The sequence below is a fragment of the Astatotilapia calliptera genome, chromosome 3, assembly GCF_964374335.1.
Source record: "Astatotilapia calliptera chromosome 3, fAstCal68.1, whole genome shotgun sequence".
Taxonomy (NCBI): domain Eukaryota; kingdom Metazoa; phylum Chordata; class Actinopteri; order Cichliformes; family Cichlidae; genus Astatotilapia; species Astatotilapia calliptera.
The window spans coordinates 29130439-29147178 of record NC_137424.1 but is presented as its reverse complement, the minus strand read 5'-3'; the positions used below and the strand labels follow the sequence as shown (position 1 = coordinate 29147178).

General features: G+C 39.9%; 1 protein-coding gene across 8 annotated transcripts in view; it reads left to right on the top strand.

Moving 5' to 3' along the window:
• The window catches only part of nrxn2b (neurexin 2b), a 710873-nt gene that overhangs the window by 343760 nt on the left and 350373 nt on the right, over window positions 1-16740 (top strand). For all 8 annotated transcript variants that reach the window (XM_080298328.1, XM_080298327.1, XM_080298329.1 and 5 more), the window contains 2 exons: window positions 3339-3500; window positions 15548-15986. In XM_080298328.1, coding sequence (XP_080154454.1) covers window positions 3339-3500; window positions 15548-15986 — 601 coding nt within the window. The remainder of the gene's footprint in view (window positions 1-3338; window positions 3501-15547; window positions 15987-16740) is intronic.

Here is a 16740-nt window from a genome sequence, read left to right as displayed (position 1 = left end):
GAAGAATGACGTTCACACAATAAAGAACAGCGAAGAATGCTAGAAATGTGCGAATTAATCTGATGCAGTTTTATATTTGTCATCCTTCCTTCCTAGAATTTTCACATCAAGCTTTGTTTCAAGAAAGAAACTGTGATCACACAATTACACCAAATAATATTCAGGCCATATGCTGTGTGCACCCAGGATGCTATTTTTTCCCCAGGAGAAGAAATAACATTATGCTGCCAACAACAGCATAATTTTGAAATTGATGAGAACGTTGCATATAAAGACAAATTTTAATTGCACTATTGCAATTAAAAGTTGGTCAGTTACTTTGAATGCACAAGGAGCTGCTTGTCTAAAAAATAGACTGATCAATCCACAGAGTCTAGTTTACTTTTTTAAGTTGATCAGTACTTATGCTTATAAGTGTTGCACACTTTGTTTAGTCAAAAGTCCAAATTTACATTTTTTCATTCTAATTTGAATTCAAAAACAACTCTCAGAGAGAAAAAGCAACCAGAGACTGTTCATAGAATGGGAATATTTTACTTGGCGTTTATTCAAAGAAAAGTCTAAATACATTTATAGCACATTAATTAAAATGGGAACGCATGCGGCATATTTCAACTTGCAACCTCTGATACCATCAAGCCCTTCCTTCCTTCCTTCCTTCCTTCCTGTGTGGCCAGTGATGCAAGGGCTTGCAATTTTGTCAAAGGAATGAGTGTGTATCCTGGTTGAAACACTAACTCTTATGAATTATAACAAAGTTACCTCAAAGAAAACTTTTTTTTTTTTCAGACAACCTTTAATGTGCTTATTTTAGTATTTCGACACATTGTCTACACGGGGCTTTTAATGCTGTATAAGTTAAACCTATGATCAAACAATAAATCACTAATATAACAGGATTGCTTCAGACAGTTTATTGAATAAATCACATGTGTTTAAAGCTTTTAACATATTAAGGAGTACAATCTGGGATGAAAGTGAGGGGAAGAGAAAGAACTTACACATTGCTGGGAACTCTATAGGTGTCTGGCAGCTAGTCACTGATGTTTTCCCACTATCGCTGATTCACTGAGATGTGCCATCAACAATCCCAATATTATCCCAAAACTTCCATGGGCCTAGCTTAGCCATAGCCAATATTGGTGTTTTTCAGCACATTTGCCAACCCCTTTATTTTAAAAGGTTTACGGGATATTTCTCTACCCTATGACATTTCCAATCTACTTTTTTGAAGAAACGGTAATACCATGGCTATATAGTTCAACCACAGTAGTAGGAACATGTTTGACATTGCCTATAGTAACAATTCCCCTCCCACCCATTTCTTCTCTATAGCCAGTAAGGTCTCGCTTGTCACTTTGGGCAAATGAAGTGTTCCTGTTGAAATCCCTATCCAAGATCTCCAAAGATGACCCCAACATACCAGCACTGTGAACTGCAGATTCATCATGCCAGATACATCTGGCCAATGTGATTCATCTTTCTCACCAAGTAGCAACAGCAGACATAAAAATGAGTTGCCCTCTTACAAAGGGAAGTACGGGAAAAAAAAGAAAAATGTCAAGGAAAACAGAAGATAAGAACTCAGCTGGGGAGATAAAATCTTTGGAGTGCAGTTGCTAAGGTTTCTTTTTGGTTACAGTTGCCACAGCTATAGTTGTGGACCTGTATCTTAAAATAAATTTAGGCATAGTTGATGTTTTCATAGAGGATAACTGATGTTTTTGCTAACTGAATTCACTACTTTTGAATATATTTTAAAGGACATGCTAAAGGAAAGCACCATTTCTAGATCTTACTTGACAATTAACTGACCCAAATGTAAAGCTGGACCTTGATGAAATGATGAAATGTAGTGCTACTGGCACTTTGAAGTATGCAAAGGTAATGAAAGCCAGATGGTTGTGCGTGTGGCTCCCAGCAGTGCTGCATTTGTACGTTTATGCAGAATAACAGATGTTGAATCAGAGACTGGAGTGCTTCGCTTTCGCCCAGGCCAGCTCTTTTAGGATAATTAGAAGAATAAATTGGTCACTAACTGCAAAAGTCTCTCCCGAATCAAACATCAGGATCTGGCAGGGTGTTTGTATATGATCATCGCTGTCGTACCAATACTAAATCCAGTCGTGATGAAATACAATTAAGTAAATGATAGATTTGAGTATTTTTCATAAACAACTACAATTTGCTTCATTGTAATAAGTATAATGTAAAAATACAAGGGTTTTTGTGATGACTCCTTGAAAACTTGTGGAGGAGAGATGCTTTCACGTTTCAGACTAGTGTATATATATATATATATATATATATATATATATATATATATATATATATATATGATTTCTTCTTTTCATTTACTCTTCAGGTATTATTTGTAAAGATGGGATAAGGTCAGGTGTAACATGAAAAGAGCTTTCTCACCTCATGTTTTAAGGACTAGTCTTACACTGTAGGAGTGGTTCCCACACATGCTGTTGTATTTCTTTTAATGATGTTCTATTAATAGCAAAACAGTAGAAGAGGGAATCAGTATTAAAAAAAACTTTAAAATGATTTGAGTATAATAGATCTCATTAAAAAAATACAAAACTTAGTAGATCCCTGGAGATGTCAAAAAAATGGGAGGCATCATTTCTACACTTCGGTTCGCACATTATCTCACACCATTAGCTTGCAGCCGTGTGTTTGATTCTGGGTTCCACCTGGTGCTTCTGTCACCAATCAAAATTCAGCAAAGAATGTATGGCCTTGTACAAAATATGAAACTGGAGGCAATTAAATATTAAAAAGGGAAGTCATTTTTACTGGTAGCTCTGTGAATGAAGTGTTACAACGTAGCTATGCCAATCTCAGGGAAAGCCCAGTTGGCATTTTAAACATGGTGCTTGTTTAAAGGTCAAGTTCTTGTACTTATGTAACTTTAAATTCATAGTGTGTGGTTTAGATAGCTGTTTTTAGTGTTCATGACTGAAATGTTAATTCTTGAGGCTGTAGATTATGGCCTTTGCACTGAGTTTGCTAAACCAGGTTAGTTATTCTACCACTGGTAGTGATGAGACATTTGGCACACTGTCGTTCCATTGGTTTACCTTTAGCAACTGCACTCTAAAGTGAAAGCCCTCAGTCTGACCAACACCAAAAAACCACCAACTGAGCGATACAATTTAAGGTACAACCCAATCAAGCGTCTGTGTTTAATCCAATTTCTTCCTTGTTTTTCCTCCCATTTCTCTTAATTTCCCTCCTTTCTTATTATTTTCTTTTTTCTGTCTATTCCTGCTCTATATTTCTATTTCTATCTGTTCCTTTCTGTCTCTTTTGGGACATGCTTTTGCCAGGTGACCATCTCAGTTGATGGTATTTTGACCACCACTGGTTACACCCAGGAAGATTACACTATGTTGGGCTCTGATGACTTCTTCTACATTGGAGGTAGTCCAAACACTGCAGACCTGCCTGGATCTCCAGTCAGCAACAACTTCATGGGCTGCCTGAAAGACGTAAGTGTAAAGTGCTTAATATTTAAACTCTTATGAACAAACCAACTGAAATTTGCATTTTTCTTTGACGAAGTAGGGTACGAGGTTGGTACGAGGTAGGTGAGTTTCCTTGAGGCTGTTTCACCTCTCACCCAAAAAGTTTCTTCAGTTCTAAGAGCAACTGGTGGAGAGTCCCAGATTAGGTAGAGGATCATTATGTGGTCCGTGACCCTCTTGGGGACATTCCCATAAAATCTGTGACTCTCCACCAATTGCTCTTAGAAATGAAGAAGCTTCTCGGATGAGAGGTGAAACGTCTTCAAGGAAAGTCCAGATGCTTTTCTTTCCAAGGTCTTCTTTGGGTGTTGGCTACCTTTTGTTCCACTGTCAAGATTATGTGTGACGTCTTGACAGAATAATGTTGAGTTCTGGTGACTAGGAAGGCCAGTCCATTGTGTAATCATTGCTAAATTTCGACAATGATCAATGGTCAAAGGGCTGTACTCTATGTATCAGGTACTTTCCAGATAGTATTGCTTGGCAAACAGTACTTTGCTGTGAGATATCTCCCACACCATTGACTGAAATGTATAATGTAAAAATAAACCATGACAGAACCACCATCTGTTTTGCAGATGGCTGCAGAGATCTGTTGTACACTTTTGTACATCCTTCTTCACTTCCGTTGTGCATATTCATAGTGATTTGAACCAAAATTTAAAATGACCTGTTGCTAATAATTTTCAGGCCAGTTCATCTGTACTTGAGCATTTTCTCCTTGTCTCCCTTCCTTCAGAACAGGTTGGTCACGCTTTCCGTAGGACCATTTCTGATGAAGCTTTGGACATGACGTTCAGACACTGTTCGTCTGCTATTGATAGTTTTTTAAACTTGCCAGTTCTTCTTTTGTCTTGTATTTCTCCAGTTTGATTAGGTAAAATGACTGGACTGAAAATAGTAGCCAATGTCCAAAGAAAAACTGTGAAAAACCTTCAAAAAGCCTGAAGAACTATTTTTCAAGTCTTACAAAGTCTGGCTCCTCGGAAGCAAAATGTAATGAAATGAGTGGTGGCTCACAAACCACAGTATGGAATTAGAAGCATTTTTTATTGTTTTAGACAAAGCGAGAACAAATGACACAGTTTGCTGCATGGTATCATCACACATATTTACAGAAGCACATTTGTGTTGACTGACACTTTCTTTGGAGAATCATCCGTCTGGGCAGTTATAACTCCCATATGTGAGAGTAGGAGGTGTCAGACATACAGCTTCCTGAATCCCTTTGAAGCCTCTCTCTTTCTAACCACACCGCAGAACACACAGACAGATCACAATTTGTAGCACGTCCACTCATATTTGTGGATGGCTATATAGAGGACAGTTGCCTTTTAAAATTTTTATTTCAACTCAACTTTGATAAAAATTACTTTTATTTTCACCAAGGTCTTAATTCATGGCTGAACAAGCTGTCAAGAGAACCAATCACAGCTCAAAGTGCTATGCCCTTGTAAATGTAATGACTTGTATAGAGGCAACGCAACATGGTGCCATCGCATTCCCTCATAAAACCATGCTGATTGAATAAGTAATTACTTTTGCCAACGCTTTTAATGGATCGCACAGTAATCACCCTATCTCTAACTTAATTATCCCTGTAGAATTACACTTTCATTATCTGGGTTGCTATCAGAAGAATCCCTTGCGGGTCTTAAACTTCCCTAGGCATTTAACAGTCCTCTGTCTCATCAAGACAAGGCTGGATTTACAGTCAGTGTACACACAAAGCACAAGAAAGGCAAATTGTCTAAATGTTTAAAAAAGATAGTGGTAAGAGCTAGTAGTAACAAAAGAAATTGATATTAAGGAGCCAGTGTGACCAAACTTTTAGAAATGAAAAGTAAGAGCAGATGTTTTAAGACTTGATCATTTAATTTGTGTAATCTCCTGTTTAAAGCTAAGGGAGAGAAGGTGTGACAGCAACAAAAAAAGTATTTCTGTTTGACTGGACTGCACAATGAAAACAACGTAAGGAGGGTAATTTAATGATAACTAGAAGGTTTTTGACAGAGATGAGATACAAAGAGATGATGAGATGATTGTACAAAGAAAAGGGAGCAAGTTCCAGACAGGTGGGAAGTGGTGTAGCCATCAGATATTGGTATTCATGTTCACCTTTGTTTTTTAAAGTAATATGTTTGTGTTTGGTTAAGCACAGCAAGAAAATAACTTTCCTTCTTTCGTGAACTCTTTGGATATTTGGATATCTGACTCCACAGTACACTTGCTATGTTTGCATCTGGGGGCTTGTGTTAGTTTTTTATGTATTTACTTTTGGACTTCTTGCCTGTAGCCTCAAGCTACATTGAATCTCCAGTGTAAAACTGGAGATAGAATGAAACTTTCCCCAGTGAGAGAAAGAAAAGCAAATCATTTAAGTGTAGTTTGCTCTACTCTTAGAATTATGACTTAAAGTAATACATTTCAGACTCAATAGCTGAACATCTGTTTGGTGACAGGCCAGAAAGATACATGACCCAGACGTGAACTTACCAGAAGCTTAAGCTTAGGCTACGTCCACACGTACTATTTTTGAAAACGGAGATTTTCCGTTTTCGTTTTAAAAAAATAATCCCGTCCACACGTAAACGCAGAAATGAAGGAAAACGCTGCTAGGAACATGCCAAAGCAACAGGTGGCGATATATTCCTAACCGTGTAGAAATGTTGGCCAATCAGAAGTCTAGAAGCCTCGGTGGGAAATGGTAAACAAAGCTGGGGCATAGAAGCAGAACAGAGTCGTATGTGTGGAGGGACAGTAACTGTGTGTATATGTAAGCATTTAAACACTGCAGGGAGTACAATTAACAGTAACAGTATTGTAGAAATTCATTTCACCGAAACAATAACGTGGCGCACAGTGTGACGTCAAAAAAGGCGCACACCTTTGACGCTGCGTTTTCTGCGTTTTCTCTGTTTTTCTTGTCCACACGTAAATGCAAAAACAGAGTTTTCGAAATTATCCACCGTGGCAGGCGTTTTTAGAAATCTCCGTTTTCAGTGACCGCAAACGACGTTTACGTGTGGACGAAAGGTGCAAACGCATAGAAAAATCTGCGTTTTCAAAAATACCCGGGTACGTGTGGACGTAACCTTAGGTTGTTTTTCTAGCAGCCTTACGGTTTGTAATTTCCAGCTGAGGTCAAGCTTTCAAGACTAAACTGAGCCAGAAAAGTAACCACACCTAGAAAGCTATTGAGAAAAGCTGCAATAAGAGCAGCTGAGAGCACCAGGTAAAGCTGTAGCAGCTAAAGAAAAAGAAAGTGAGTGGTTGGGGGTTAGGCAGTGCTTGTTCTGTGGCACATCTCGGATTATCAGTCGTGTTATGTTCCAGGGCAAGGCTTTCCCGCTGCCACCGTGGTCAAATGCCTTTGATACGCTCGGCCAGCACCCTCCAGGCAGTAGAAATCCAAAGGAACAGCGCAGCAGAAGAAGAGTAAAAAGGCATCAAAAGAGACACTGAAGCCCTGTGAAGTTTTTATTTGCTCTCTGTGTATGTGCGCCTCCATGTGTTCAAAGTCACCCACATGCTATGATCATACACAGGGTGATGTGTGTTTCCTTAGGCTCCTAATCAGAGAGGTGGGGTGTGAAATCAGGTCTCTCTGCTCCTCAGCCCCCAAGTCTTGTTTCCACAGATTCCTCTCTTCTCTTCTGTATATGTCACCATCTGTCTCCCCACTGCAACCTCCACCACCCTGTGTCTCTCGCAGACAGTGACCTTGCTATCGCTCGTTTCACACCACCCTCTCCTCATGTGCTCATCTTTGTCACTCTTCCTGCCTCTCTCATAGTTTCTCTCCATCTCTTTCTTTCTGCCTCCCATCTTCCCTTTCTCAGGGGCAGCTTTGTGTAATTAAGTGTAGCACTGTCGCTCCGTTGGTACACCAATGGCTTTGCCATCCTGATGGCCAAATTAAAAATTGATTTCTTCGACTGATTCCATGTGCTGGATGAATGCGCTTGCTCTCCTCCTTGCCCTCACTTTCTTTTACGCTCTCTCTTCCTGTCCTCCCAACTTCATATTGATGCTTCATGTCTTCACCTGTAGCTTCCTCTTAGCTTCACCTTTGTTCCACAAAAGAATCTTTTAAAGTCACCCGTCACCCTAACTCATGTCCTGCCTGCCACAAGTCAATATTCACTGGCACTTTTCAGTTTTTTTTGTTTCTTTATTTAGGCAGAAGCCATTAGTGTAACGTCTGGTACTTCAGAATGCTTCATAAACTAATAAACAGTGAAAGAGATGAAAGTTTATAAATACATAAAGTCTTTAAGGTACCATTTAATTGATATCGGTACAGAAGTGATTAGTGGATGGTGTATCAACCAACATATTCAAACCGTGCGGTGTATAGTTTCATCAAATATCCACAACACCAAGTATCTGAAGAAAGTAACAAATATTTGTTCTCCAGACCTGCAGGGTTTTGAATTTGAAGAGTTTCTCAATAACAAAACAAATCAATGGAGGGACCCCTGTGGGAGGCTTTGGCCCTGCATTAGCTGCACTGCTAGAATAAGAAAGAACAAATCACTGCCACACAAGTCAGTGAATTTTAAAGTCTGACGTGATGATCAAAAATAAAGGGGAACAGTTTTAATTTGTGTAAGAACAATGCATTTTTTAAAACTTTTGATAGCAGTGAGTTTTCAGTAAGTAGTGAGCGAAAGACAGATGGTAGGAATAAGGATGCAACGTGAGCACAAGCAGTTGTAAAGACACCTGACCCTGTCTGACTGCAGACTCTATAAGGCAGGGGTGTCAAACTCAATTGCACAGGGGACCAAACCTCAAAGCACACTTTAGGTCACGGGCCAAACAAGATAAACATTTATTGAACACACTAAAACAATGTTTTTTAAACATAAATGTGAATACGGACAGGAATATAATTCCAGAATAAATAAACTTAAAAAAATCAACTTTAACTTTAAATATTTTTCTCTCCATAAAAATATATCCTGTCAAAATTTTGCAAGTCAGAAATATGAACATGCTGTCAAATACCCCAGAGAAAATAAAATAAAACATACACAAGGTTCGATCTGGAGCTGGGGCATTGCTTCAGGAATGGAACTAATAAACTGTGCGGGCCATTCAGTGTCGTACTTTCCCTTGAGTGTCCCATTAGAATGCAGCTCCATCTGAATCTGCACAGGTGCAGTTTCCACCTCAACTGTAAATGGGTTGTGAAGCAGCTCAAAATTCTCATTTTGTGGCTCAAAGTCACCAAAGCGCCGTGCGAACTCAGTGCGCTCAGTTTATCAGCAAAGTGCGCATCTGGGAACACTGTTGCGCTGACTTGGTTCAACATTACTTGGCAACAGGGAAAGTGAGGCAAGTTGCACTGAACATTTGTGACAGCTTAACTTGAAATGCCTTCACCGCATCATACATGCCATGTCCATGAACTGACAGATTTCCTTGCTGAGCTCAAAAACCCTATTGAGAATTTTTCCCCAACTCAGCCAACGGACCTCTGAGTGATGGCACGTCGGCAAACTCTGAATCTATTTCCCACATAAAAGACTGAAATTGACGGTGATTTAAACCTTTAGTTCGGATAAAATTTACGGTTTGCGTCACGGTGATCATTACATGCTCCATTTTTAGGACTTTACCACACGGCGTTTCCTGGTGTATGATGCAGCATGCTGTTGACTCACTGATACAGTTCTCCTGCATCTTTACTCACATCCTGCCGACTAGTCCACTTTTTTCACCGCACAACACCAGCGCTCCATCTGTTGTAAGTCCAACAAGTTTGTCCCAGGGCAGTTTCATGTCGGTTACACTTTGACATACGTTTCTGCTCAGGCTCTCATTTGCCAAAATCTGCGTTTTGTCTGGACACAAGACGTTGCGCACCTTCATCATGCAGTTCTTCAGAAACTCTCCCTCGGTAAATGGCCGGGCTGATTTGGCTGTCTCCTCTGCTACAATAAAACTTGCTTTCACAACAGCTTCACTTTGTGATTTTGCTCTGGAGAAAAAAGTCTGCTGAAATGTTAGATTCTTCTTTAGCTCTTCTACTTTCTGTAGTTTCTGCTCGACATTTAGGTTTTTCAGCCTATTTGTCGCCTTAAATTAAATTCCTTAATTACAGCCACATTAGCTCCACTAATAAGACACACGGGTTTACCGGCAATGTTTGTAAACATATATTCAGTCTCCCACCGGTGCTGAAAGGCTCTTTTTTCAGAATCAACTTTTCTCTTCGCCATTGTGAGGGGCTAGCTTCGCAATAACAGAAGTTTGACTTGATTGACGTGGGGATGTTCCCAGCTAGCCTAGCGTTCATCAAGGAGGCTGCAGTGCTGCATTTTGGGATCTGTAGTTTGTGTGTTATTAGCGCCTCATATCGCCGGGCCATGCATAACAATAATAATAAATCTATATAAAATGATCTCGCAGGCCGGATATAAATGTCCGCTGTGCCAGATGTGGCCCGCAGGCCTTGGGTTTGACACATGTGCTATAAGGCATTGGCTTAACTGTGAGTGATGGTATGCTTTACACGCTTTAGTGCTCCCATGTAGCCCTCTGTCCTTCTGTTACCCTCTCATTTGTCTTTCGCCACCATCTTCTCCTGTTTTCCATACTGCTTAACACCACTCTCTTCTACCGTCTTTAGCATTTTACGACATTGTGTTCCCTCTAGCTAATCTACCCCTTTACCAAAGACTGAGTTGTAGACATAACTGGCTGAAAAGATGGCTTATCTCTCAATTAATAGATAATTTCACCAAAACTAACAAGGAGTGTTTCCAACAAATGAAAATAAAATTGATTTTCACACAGGTGCTAGTATGATAAGGACGAGTTTACAGAGCATCTGAACCTAGTCAGGCATGCTAAACATGTTTGCCATTCAGTACCAGCCACCTGAACTGGCAGTTCAAAACAATTCTGCTTTTGCTGAATCACTACTGTAAGTAGTAGCTGATCTGCCACCAAGATAAATGCCTACATTCATCGTTGTTCTAATTAGTAACACCCATCCTAACCCTACAAAGGTTTTGATGTCATGTACACGTTGAAAGCTTGCAGTAATTTGTGGTTATGCTTGTAGTGTCCTGCCTCTGCCTAGCCAGGTTATTTGTTGGCTCCAAACAAATGGATACATTTGTATACTTTTTAAAAGCACATCATTAGTGACTGTTACCCTCTTTGCCATATAAAATTGGAAATATATTTTATGGCATCAGTGCTATGTTCAAGGAATCATATTCAAAAATTTTGACTAAAATTCCAGGAAACAAGAAAGGAGAAAACCACAAATATAGTAGAAATCTGGCCACCCTTACTGTTGTTATTGACTCTGAAAACCTATAAAAAGAACCCTCTAAGGGACACACTAAATTCTATGTAAGTTTGAGCACATAATAGTCTATCTGGATCAAGTAGCTGTAAAGTTAATACTCAAGAAAAAGTGATGAAAATTACCTGAAAATTACCCTTCAACACTCTGAGTGTTTAAAATATATGTTCATCTTTAAAGTAGCCAGTCAACAATGTTGCAGACCTGTCTGTTATTGAAAATCAGTCATTGGAGTCTCTAAGCTGAAAGTCATCAGCTACAAGATGTTTATGGCTGGATTTCTTGCCTCATCTTGTCTTTTCAAACATGTTGTGTGATTCTTTATAACAAGCACAGCACTTGGTTTGTCAAGAGGTTTGGCAGGAATGATGCAAACAAAGGACTCACGGACACAAAAATAAACTAAAAAACAACCTTTTATTTGGTGGAACACCAAAGTCCATAAACAAAGAAAAAAATAGCCACACTTCACACTCACTGACAGGAATGCAGAACTGTAGATTAACACACACTCAAACAAAAGGAAAATGGGGCTATATATACATACACAAATGCACTGAGGGCTAATCAGGGAATTAGACACAGCTGTGGAACAAGGCCCAGGTGAAACTAATTAGGATAACGACACAAGGGAAATAAAGCTACATGCAAAACATAGGCGACAAATGACTACAAAATAAAACAGGAAATGAGTAAACAGGCAAAGTCAAACAACAATTGAATGATCAAGAAAAAGGAAATTCTTCAAGCAGTCTCTGCAATGATGGTAATGACAGTTTTTCCTTTTTTGGATGCAGAGCTGAACGCAAAACCAAGAGAAAACCTGTAAATAAATCAAAAAAAAATAAAGCTTTTATTTTTTATGCTGCTTTTCCTCTCTTGCACCTATCTCTCTCTTTTTCTAACACCTTAAGCAAGAGGAGTTTACGCCTTATTTGCTGCCAATTTTAGTATTATCATACCTAATTACCAGTACTAATCTGTGCTAATGGTGACATTATGAGGTGTACAGTACATGTGGCAGCGTGGTTAATGTTGAAGATAACCAAAGGAGGCTTAAGTTTAAGAATAACCCAGCATATCTGTGTTGTTGTTGAGCATTCAGTGCCGGTGTGTAGGTGTAGCATTTGACAGAAAGGAAGAGTGAGTGGATGAGATAGTGTGCCCGTGTGCAAGAAAAAAAATAGGTTAGATTGGAGGGCGTTTGAAAGAGATACCATGAAAGACAATGAGGAATGACAGCAGCGGTCTGGACAAATTAGGCAGCCAAAAAAATCATGAACCACATCACAGAAGGCAAATTATACACACAAGCAAATGCAAAAACAGGCCAATGCAAATCAAAACCAAAATGTGACACAATACACACAAAATAATTCAGCAATAATAATTCTGCTCAGTAAGTTAGAAGCTTGGGTAAAAATTCTGTGAAAAACAAGAAATGAAATACAATATTCTGTACATCATATTAGTTAGGTTAAGCTGCAGTTTGGTAAAATCCATCAAACCCATCTAATCTAAGTCAGGTTACACAGCATCTAACATTAACTAGCTAAGCATTGCATCATGCTTGGCTAGACAGCTGAATAACTCTACTGGGTAAGTGAAGTACCCTTAACCAAAACCTTTCATGCTGTTTTTGCTGGGAACAAAGTATTTCCTGTTAATGATCCACTTCTTTCAAAGATCTTGGTCCTCTGCATGGAAACTGTGTGAAGTCTGCTCACCCAGACTGGTGCAATCTTCATCAAGTCTTCTTATAGCAGCCAAAACTGTACTAACTCTCCCCAGTTTCCTAGATATTGTATTTTTGTTGTTGTTGTTTTTTTTTTTTTTTAAGTAATGCTACATAGTCAGAAAACAGAAAATTGTGTACTTTTTAGAATGGCTTACAGTCAATAATGCACATATTTTGTGAAGATACCACCAGGGCAATGCTGGTTTGTTTTCTTCCTGGACATCTCCGGATTTATTTATACTTTTCTGATCTGGTCTGAAAAGGCACATCTACTGTTGCAGGATAGACTCAGGGCCCAGAGGCAATGCAGGAGTGTAGTTCCCTTTTGCACCAGTTATATTTTTTAATCAAGTTACGGTACTGTTGTGTACCCCAACTTTAAATGACTTTGGGATGATTAATGAAAAAAGGGACCAGATTTAAACTTAAATTTAACTTTATGATGACTCCCAACAGTATTTATTTGTTCAGCACATGCAAACAGAACGCACACAAATCAGGTAATTGGCAGTCCTTCATATCCTGTTGCTATTGAGCCACACCTTGCTCATAACCCGCCAGGGGTGCTTCCACATTTTCCCAAAGAAAACAATTAAAGCATGTAAACATTCATATATTATACTTTATATATTTAAAAATATGATCCAAACACACCCATAAATCGTGTATTTACAATTAAAACATAAAATCATACAAATCCAATACATTTCTCCCTTTTCTTATTTAGTCTCACTATTTCTATCTTGTTCCAGCACAGTTGAAGTGGAGCACCCATGATTTGGTTGTGCATGTACAATTAGCACCTAAAATACCCAAGCAAGTCCTTGATATAACTTAAACTTGGTCTCTTCCAAGAAATTGTGTCTTCTGCTGCTATAAATGAGATATGGCTACAGATGTTATAGATGTTTGGCTATAGAAGTTTAGGACAGGGTCGTATGTCTATTGTCACGGTGCGGCATGGCACACCGTGGAAGGAGTGGGGAAGGAGGACCCAGGCGCGGTGCTCTATGTATAGGCAGTGTTTATTTACAAGGTGAAAAACAACGTAACAATAACTCCCCGTATTTTCCCAGACTCCCGTGTCGTGTCTCCCGTGAATAGTCCGTGTGCTCTCTGCTCCCGTGTCAGCACCCCCCGGTGCTCGCTGCTCTCCGTGCCCTCCACGCTCGTCCTGCGGGAAACAATAACGGCAGCTGTCAGGACACTCAGATCGGCAGGCATATACTTTCAGACTTAGCTTAGACAGGGTGACTAACGTGGAGTCTCATGCAATGATCCCGCATCGGTGGGAGCTCCAAGACTCTCTTAAGTAGCTCCCCCGACGAGGCCTGATCAGCAGCAGGTGTGTGGCTTCGGGTGTGGCCAGTCCCCTTGCAGGACCACACCCTCCAGGCCTGACGCCGCCTATAAACGGGTGCTCAGCCACACACACATATATACACACACAAGCACAGAGAAGGGAAGCAACACCAAAATACATATAATAATGATAATAATAATATAATTCATAACTGCTCAGAGATCCTGGGTCGCCCAGTCCCAGGACCCTGACATCTATGCTTCCCAAACTAGAATACACTTACATAACTAGTGAATATTTTCAAGGTTTCAGTTTTTCTTAAGTATAAGATCTTCACTTCAACTTGTCATATATGTTTGTTTGTTTTTTACATGATTGAAGAAATGAAATGTGTTTCATAAATGAGAAACTTAATTCTGAAGCATAGTAAAAAGTTTTCTACCTTCATTTTCACTCTGACCTCTGTGCAATTGAAATTTCACCCTTTTCCAGTGTGGGAAGTAGTAGATATGAATAGAAGGTGATGACTTTCATTCCATCCTTTCATGAGAACAAGAATTGTACTCCAAACACAAAGAGCAGGTAGCTCTTTCTGTTTTTATACTCTCTGACAATTCAAATGAGAACATCTGCTGGCGGAATCAAACCGAACCGGAACAATCTCCTTAACCTTTCAGCTTAGACAGCAGCAGAAATCAGGGATTGAAATGAAGACCAGCTTATTTTTTCTCTGTTTTATTGTGAGCAGTGTGGTAAACAGAGAGTGCGAACAGCGCACAAATGGAGAGAGCTCTGCTGATTCACAGTATTACCTTGAGGAAGGCCTCTCACAAAGCTGTGTACAGAGTGTTCAACAAATAAAAAGAAAACTAAAACTATAAAAGACAAGAACAATTTGCTTTGCCTTCAGCAATTAATCCATTATGAATGCATACACGGAGGCACACTCTGAGCTCAAACAATAGAGCTGTATTTCATCAAAGACCATTGGAGACATTTGCATTGGAGCTGTAGGCAACGTTCGCTTTTTTTCTGTTTCTGGATATCCCCTGGAGCCTTTTTAATTTTTTCAATTTATTATGCATATTTACTCCATTTGTGAGGAATGGTTTTGTACAAGAAGAAACATTTGTATGGTTTATGGAATGAACCAGAGTTCAGGAGTTTAAACACCAGTGATGAGAGTACAATACACTCTTTAAGTTGTGGGTCCACACCTCAGTACTAGCAGACATCGGCATTCGGCCTGCTTTCATCTCGCTTCTTGGCTCTTCCTGTTTCCCTTAGCAAAACCTTTTCTCTGACCTAAAATTGTTGTTACCAGGTCATGTGCAGGAGATACTAAAGCAGCTTCTTTTCCGCTAATACTAGTTCCACACTGCAGTTCATGAAAAAGTCATGTACTTATTCAAGTTTTAAGTCATTTCCCCGTGCTGTTGAGATTCCCCGGCAGCGACTATAACTAATACTTGAAACTACCTGAAGCAATTAAAATGCATTTGCTGGCTCTCAGTATTAACAGCCATGACAACACAGACTATGCTGTTGAAACTGCATTTTGTTTTTTGAGTCACATGTTTTTAAATCATAGTCTGACTCCAAATGCACAATCATAACCTTTCAACCATTTGCTTTTCTTTTAGGTGGTGTACAAGAACAACGACTTTAAGCTGGAGCTGTCACGGCTGGCCATTGAGCGTGACCCGAAAATCACCCTGAATGGTGACCTGGTGTTCCGCTGTGAGGATGTAGCAGCCCTGGATCCTGTAACTTTTGAGACCCCCGAGTCCTACATCTCTCTGCCAAAGTGGAACACCAAGAAGACGGGCTCTATCTCTTTTGACTTCCGGACCACAGAGCCCAGCGGCCTTCTGTTATTCAGCCACGGACGGCCTCAGGGGCCTAAAGAGCAGAAGCCTGGTAGGGAGCTGAAGACTGATTACTTTGCCATGGAGCTTCTGGAGGGGTATTTGTACCTGCTGATTGATATGGGCTCCGGAAAAACAAAGCTCAAGGCCAGCAACAAGAAGGTCAACGATGGGGAATGGTGCCATGTGGATTTCCAAAGAGAAGGAAGGAAAGGTGAGGAGTGCTTTAAAACTGGGTTAGTCACTTTTTTATGTTGCATGCGATTTAAGTGCATGTGAACGGCTCACTGGATTAGGAAGACAGAAATATAGACTCTGCACGGAAAAGGGGACAGAACTGACTTTGTCATAGTCTAATACTGTTTTGTCCTTCATGACAATTCAATCATGTTGGAAGCAGAGTAGTGATTGCATATACTAACAGTATATCTATTTTTAAAAACTGTGTGATGTCTTTAAATTCCTCTGCCTTCTGGGGGTGCAAACAGGAGCATCTGTATGCTTGAGTGGGCATTGTCTGATGAATGATCTGTAGGTGGGAAAGAACCTTGGACATTATATCTCCCTCAATTGTTGCCTTATAATGAGGAAGCGTGTGAATGCGTGCGTGCATACGTGTGTGTGTGAGTGTGTATGCACGCATGGGATCTCACTGCTGCTCCTCCTGTAATTGGCTTTTAATAGAAAATTAAGATGGAGTCGTTAATCACCGAAAGAGAGAGGGCCTTTTGTTTCACCCACTCCCTGCTGCATTCTGCTTCCCTTCTCCTCCATTTAGCCTATTATAGACACATTAGACACACACACGCATATGGATGCACACTCTACTGTCATCTATTTTTTCTGTGGCGTGTATGTCCTTCTGTCTCCGTCTGTCCCTGTTCTGTTTCCCTAAATTAGCCACCTACTGCCCCTCCCACTATTCCGCTCACTCACATTTACGTATATAGACTATACACATTTTCAGT